A 6,407-nucleotide genomic window follows, 5' to 3' on the forward strand; every position below is an offset into this window, starting at 1 on the left:
CCGGTTTAAGGCGCTCGTCCCTGAGCACAGAGCGATGTTCGCTGAAGTCACCCACAGCTTGGGACCTTACAAGGTCAGGCCTGGGGGCCAGAGGCTCGGCAAAAAAAGGCCTGGCTTGGCAGGGGGGTGGGCTCAGCGCTGCAATGCCTGGAGCTGTGGTACCATTCAGACCCAGCCCTTGGGCGTGGGGACTGCCTGATAATTTTACAGCAAAATTGTAGGCCCGGTTGTTGATTTAAGCCACTGGCTCTGCTGCAGTAGAGAAGCAGCGATGGGGAGGAAGGCAGAAATGCCTCTCAAGTCTAACGTGTCCTTCTGAGGTGCGTTCATGTCTGTCCACGTCCCTTCTGTGACGTGCCAAGGGCATCAGTTCACAGCCCTCGTCTTGTTCTTTGCAGGCTGACGCAGGTGAGATGGAGTCGCTACAACCCCAGTTTCTTAGAGCCAGAGGTGAACAAGGAATTGTATAAAAAATCTCAGGAGGAGCTGACCGAGGAGGAAAAGGAAAACCAGGAGCTTAAGGCTGTTCGACCCATAAAAGCTGCTCCTTCTAGTGTCTCCAGCTCTGTGTTCAGCGACCCTATGATCAGGTCAGAGAAAACATCAATTCCTCCTCTGTTACAGTGAGGTCCCATGGAGCCAGAATGCTTGGGAGCTGTGCTGTCCTCCTCAGCCTTCACTTGCTGTGCTGTGTGTTGCCTTCTGGTGCAGCACAATCCCTTTATTCAGGGTAATCTTTTCCCACAAAGCCAAGCTGACAGTGGTTAGAGATAATTACAGCAGATCTAGCAGCACCCAGACTTAACTATGGGAACAACACAAGGGGGGGACTTATTTCTGTGGGTGATAAAATCACAATTTAAATCTGACTGCATTTGGCTTTGCATTTACAGTAAATTCACCAACATGATGATGAAGGATGGAAATAAAGTGCTGGCCAGAAGCCTCATGGCTCAGGTGAGAACTCATGTTTCTTCTCACTATTATGTTAAAACAATACCAAATGGGGCGTCAAGCCCCCTTGGAATTAGGAGTTGCCAGAACTCAGGACATCTCTGCGGCCTTTATGCATTTTCCTCTGCACACACGATGCTCTCACTATTATCTGATCAGATGGACATTTTGTACAGGCCCCATCCTTATTCAGCCCACAGACCAGGTGGTGATAGCTTAATGGAGAATATTCTCTTTCCACTTTTCAGTGTCTCTTGGACCTTTTGTAGAATCATTTAGGTTGGAAAAGGGGCCTTGCGATCACTGAGACCAACTGTTAAGCTAATACTACCAACACCAAACCATAAACTCAGAGTATCCCCTTAAAACCATAATTTTCTCAAAAGATCCTCTTTGCAGCTCTCTTCATGCCTTCTCTTCTCTATTGCTTTTAAATGAAGTCCCACAAATGCATCACCCGTATGACACAGCTTTGACCCTTGCTCTGGCCTACAAGAACTGGTTTTAGCTAGTGGTTCTGTCTGGTGTGTTCCAGCCCTTGAAACAGGGACACACATTGCCCAAATGTTCCCCAAGTAATGGCTGTTTCCTTGTGACACAAAAACACGCAGACTCCGGGGTTCTGAGTCCAGGCTTTGGAGGCGAGGATGCTCAGCGCACACAGACCTGTATTCCTGTCTTTGTCCTTGGTCTCCCCTGGCTCCTGGCCCAGGTCTGTGCTGCTAAGCCTCCTCACCCCAAATGCAATGTCTGATGAAGGGGCTGAACTAAAACGTAAGAGAATCCCAGACTGGCCTGTTGCCTACAGGGCTAGAAAACCAGCCACAGGCTCAGGTGAAAATGGGGTGCTTGTAAAAGTGATGCAATTTCATGGAGCACGATAATCCACTTCTCTGCATGTCTCCTTTCTTGTCGTTGTGCCAAGACTCTGGAGGCCATCAAGAGGAAGCAGCTGGAGAAGTACCACAAAGCTCCAGATAATGAGAAGGAGACAATTGAATGCAACCCTTACGTCATTTTCCACCAGGCTTTGAAAAACTGCCAGCCCATCATTGGGCTCAGCAGCATCACAAAAGGAGGCAAAACTTACCAGGTGAAAGTGGAGGGTGGGAGCACATCTGGTTGGGAGAAAATTAGCTAGGGCAACAGATGAACTGGTTTCCACCCCTTCAGCCCAAGCTTTCCTCTCCTTGGAATGAGAGCCACTTTGCAATCTGGATTAAAACAGCACCTATAAACTCTGTACAAGATCAGCACCCCAGCCTGTGACCGTGGTAATTCCCATCAGCAGCGGACCCTTTTTTTCTCACTAGATTAGAAGAGGGGTATGTGGCAAACGTCCAAGGAGACAGAGATCAGTGACGGGCAGCAAAAGAATCAGCAGTCCCAGTACTGCCAGTGCCATCCTCTCTGCTGCATTGTGTTGCGTGGGTAGAGACCCCAAAGCCCTGGGGAGGGTCAGTGTAGTGGAAAAGGTCAACTAGATAGAGTGTGTTATCTAAAACATAAGCAGAACCTGTCTCTAAGTATGGGCTCTCCAAAACTTGAGACCTGATGGAGAACTGAGATGTGGAGGCATTTCTCTGTCATCCAGTGCAGGGGAGTGGTGACCATCTCCCACTTCTGCTCACACAAACCAGCCTGGATCCAGCTCCCAAATAGGCCAGAAGTCCTTACAAGGCCAATGTCTGCCAGCAGTCCCCCAAAGCTGATCAGAATTTCCATTCTGGTAGCAATGGCCAGTTTCTATGGAGAGAGGAGAATTGGCGTGGATCAGCTGTTGGGAGCTGGTGGTACTGCAGAGAGCAGCGTGCTGCAGCTGGAGTCACAGCACGGTGTAAATCTGCACATGCCCAGCTGGAGCTCTGTGACTTTGGGAGTCCAGCAGGTTACTGCACCCAGAGCACGCCATAACTGGTACCGTTTACACCTTCCCAGGTCCCGGTCCCTCTGACGGACAATCGGAAGCGCTTCCTGGCCATGAAGTGGTTGATCACCGAGTGCAGGGAGAACAAGAATCGTCGGACGATGATGCCCGAGAAGCTTTCCCAGGAGCTGCTCCTGGCCTTCAACAACGAAGGTCCCATCATCAAGAAGAAACACGTCCTGCACAAGATGGCAGAGGCCAACCGCGCTTACGCCCACTTCCGCTGGTGGTAGAGACTGTGCACGGACACGATGCCACCACTCCCACGGCCTGGAAAACACAGCCCCAGGAACGCCTGCCTGGGAGAAGGGGGAAAGGTGGAAGATCCAGACAGCTTCTGAACGAAGCCAGGGACAGCACATCTGATCCTCACAAAGTTAATTTCCTTTGTGATGTTTGGATGGGGGAAGGGGAACCTGAAAGAGTTACCAACCCCTGCACAGATGCTCTGGTTACTTCATAATCACTTTCCTGTGAAGAGAAGCCTTAGATGTTTTTCTTAGGGCAATGCTGTAAAAAATAACCTTCCACTTACCTGTTTCCTGGGGACTTCTAAGTGGCTCTGCTTCTGTAATCAGCAGTGTTTTCCCCTTTTGGCTGCACAGCTAAGAGCAGAGCTGGATTTCTTTCCATACCATAACTACCCTTGATTGGTACAAAAGGCAATAAAAGGCTCTTTTTGATTTCTTTGTTCTGGTCATCAGATTTGATGGGGTTGTTAACAGAAAAAATAAAATCAGTTTTATGGGGAAGAATTCTCAATTCCAAATCTTTGTCTCGCTTGAATCTCACACTGCTCTTTCCATCTACCCTGGTTGTGTAAAGCCACGCTGACACCCTACACTGGAGGAGAAAATTAGTATCACAGCCTTAAGGCTTCTGTCAGGAACAACTTTTAAGTATTGTTCACAGCTCAGCAGCTGTGTAGAGCAAAAGCAGGACACGTATTAGTGGAAAACTTTTATTAGAAAAAAACCCTTCAATAGACTATTGTGTTTCCTTTCTTCCACTCCCATTCTTGTAAGAAACATACCCTAGTTGAAACTTGCTAAATTTTGAAATACATGACAGTTACTGTATAAAACTTATAAAACCTGTTTCTAGCTACACATGCTCAGGGACCTGTCGTGCTGCCAAGTGTCGGTGGCTCGTGACCTGTGGGGGCGGCTGTGTGTGTGCAGGTGCAGCCAGTGTGCTGGAACGAGTCCGGGAAAAACAGCCCTTGTTGAGCTGTTTGTGAGGCCAGAGAGTTTTCTATGGCTTGTCCCAGACAGCCAAGGACAACCTGAGCTGTCAGAGATTTCCCCTCTGCCTCTCCCAGCTGCACTGGCTCTTGGGTGAACCAAACTATTCTCAGCCTAAACTGTGCTTTCATTAACACTCAGATAAAATGCTGGTTTGAGCTAGAAGCCTTCCTTGCCCTTTGCTGGCAGCAGCCCAATATTAGACAATATCAGTGGGAGAACATGCTGGGCTAAATGTGCCCTGCCCTTCCCACCTCTCCAAACCTCCAAGGTCAGGCTAGCACCAGTTGCAGCCTGACAGTTGCATACCCAGAGGCTCTAGACAGTATAAATCTTATTTACAGGAAGTGCTAGAAAAACATTAACATTAAAAGAAATTCAAACTTGGTATGAAGCTTGCTGGTGAAAGTGCTGGGGAGATCTCTCCACCTCTGCTGTAGAGGTTAATCCGTCACTTCGCTGTAATAGTATTTCTGGGCAGCGTCCGTCATTTTCCAGTCAGCAGCCCGAAACTCAATGATCTCCAGCAGCAGGAGCTGGGACAGGGAGCTGAGCCCCTCCTGCAGAAGAAAGCCATCGCGGAGGAGGGAGAAGAGCTCATCCATCCGCTGGGAGTTCATCTTCTCCAGCTGCTCGCCAATGCGATGGAGCTGTAGGACCAGGCAGTCCACCTTCAGAAGGAAGAGAAGATGGCTGAGTACAAAGGACTGGGGAGCTTTGGGACATCTTTGTAGAGGTCCCCATCAGCCACTTATCGACCAACTCATCCTGTTCCCTCTGTTCTGGATTTCCAACAGGTGACTGTTCTGCTTCCCCAGAGTCACTGTGACAGGAGGCAGAAGAGGCTGAACTTCTGGCAAAAGTGCTGGAAAAGCACATCTTGAACTCCCCTGCCTCAGACAAAATTGCCAGAGAAATGCACCCTCAGCAGGTGGAACATGAATTTCCTGCAGAATGGCTATGAGGAGATGGCAAGGCTGAAGCTGAGGCCAGAGCAAGGAGGTGCCTCCAAGAACAGAGGGCAGTGACTGGAACACCACTAAAGCTCTTAGAAAGTCTGGTGATTTGCAGGAAACACGGGCGCTAACTGGGTCTTTGGAGAAGAGGGAAAAGTCAACGTGCTGCAGGGGTGGGAGGGTTGTGCTAAGATGGAGAAAACCCCTTTACAGGAACCCCTTGCCTGACCTGCCTGGCGGGTCTCCTTCTCCGCATACCAAGGGCAGCTCCCCCTCCTCTACACCAGGATGCAGAGACCACATCCCCCAGGCTGTGCTTTTTGCTGGTCCATGGCAGGACAACAGGCACATTAGCAGCCCTCTGGCCTGCACTCACCTCTTCCTCCTTCCGCAGGCTGTCGGGCTGTGCCAGCCGGAACAGACAGTCGTAAACAGGGTTCACCAGAGCCATCATGGGCATGTTGTTCACCTGTGAGGAGGCAGGAGCCATCGTCAGCTTGGGGCCAGAAAGGGAGGAGTCTGCAGATATTTTAAATAGTTGTTCCCTCGCTGCTTTTCAAAGGAGAAAGGAGCAGAATTTAATTGTGCTGCCAAATGCACTATTAGTGGGATTTACAGAGGAGACCAGATGTTCAAGTTTCCAGGAGCCAGAGAAGCTGAACAAATGATGCCAAAACATATATTTTTAAATGTCATGGGAAACATACTTGTTGTAGCAGCATTTTTCCTTCCTGCAGCTCTACTTGCATAATTTTCACATCTACTCCAAGTAGGCATCCAAGTACACACACTACAGCAAAGGCTTGCAGACAAACTCTGTCAGTACGTGAGTTAGAAATGATGTGAGCACCCACGGGTCCACTGGGACCTCATAGCAACTAAACTAGGTCAATCTGGGACATTTGGGAGCAGGAAAATCAGAGGATTTCAAACACCAGGTACAAAATGAGGAAGCTCAGACTTTGTGACTGTTCCCAGAGATGGCTCTGCCTCTCCAAGCCTGTTCACTTGCCTGGAGGTAGCACCAGCCCTGGCAGCATCCTCCTGCAGAGAGCCGGCTCTGGCCCCCATGGCCAAGCCACAGCCCCAGAGCTCTGTGCAACACCCATACAACACCCCTGCCCTGGTGTCTACGGATGCCCAAGCCCTTCTGGCACCCCTAGGCAGCAGCAGCCGGGTGCTCCCGCTCTGGCTCCTTACCCTCAGGTAGTCGAAGATGTTACAGATGAAGGTGACGTAGCAGATCCATGCCTGGAGCGAGCGGGTGCGCAGCTCCTCCCTGTCCTTGTACTCCTGCTGCAGCCGGTTCAGCCGGCTCCCCCGGCA

General features: G+C 50.1%; 2 protein-coding genes across 2 annotated transcripts in view; one reads left to right on the plus strand and one right to left on the minus strand.

The window, feature by feature from the left end:
- Positions 1–398: 398 nt before the first annotated feature.
- MRPS7 (mitochondrial ribosomal protein S7) lies at positions 399–3,221 on the plus strand (the record flags this gene model as incomplete). The annotated part of the gene is made up of 4 exons (XM_010188308.1): positions 399–590; positions 894–957; positions 1,880–2,047; positions 2,893–3,221. Coding segments are annotated over 4 exons (646 nt in total), but the record flags the coding sequence as incomplete, so codon positions are not given.
- A 1,347-nt stretch (positions 3,222–4,568) lies between these two features.
- The window catches only part of MIF4GD (MIF4G domain containing), a 3,193-nt gene continuing 1,354 nt past the window's right edge, over positions 4,569–6,407 (minus strand). Inside the window, exons 4-6 of the mRNA XM_010188296.1 lie at positions 6,282–6,406; positions 5,458–5,550; positions 4,569–4,796 (exon numbers count right to left, since the gene is read on the minus strand). Coding sequence (XP_010186598.1) covers positions 4,569–4,796; positions 5,458–5,550; positions 6,282–6,406 — 446 coding nt within the window. The remainder of the gene's footprint in view (positions 4,797–5,457; positions 5,551–6,281; position 6,407) is intronic.

Source organism: Mesitornis unicolor, unplaced genomic scaffold (genome assembly GCF_000695765.1).
Source record: "Mesitornis unicolor isolate BGI_N332 unplaced genomic scaffold, ASM69576v1 scaffold120, whole genome shotgun sequence".
Lineage (NCBI taxonomy): Eukaryota > Metazoa > Chordata > Aves > Mesitornithiformes > Mesitornithidae > Mesitornis > Mesitornis unicolor.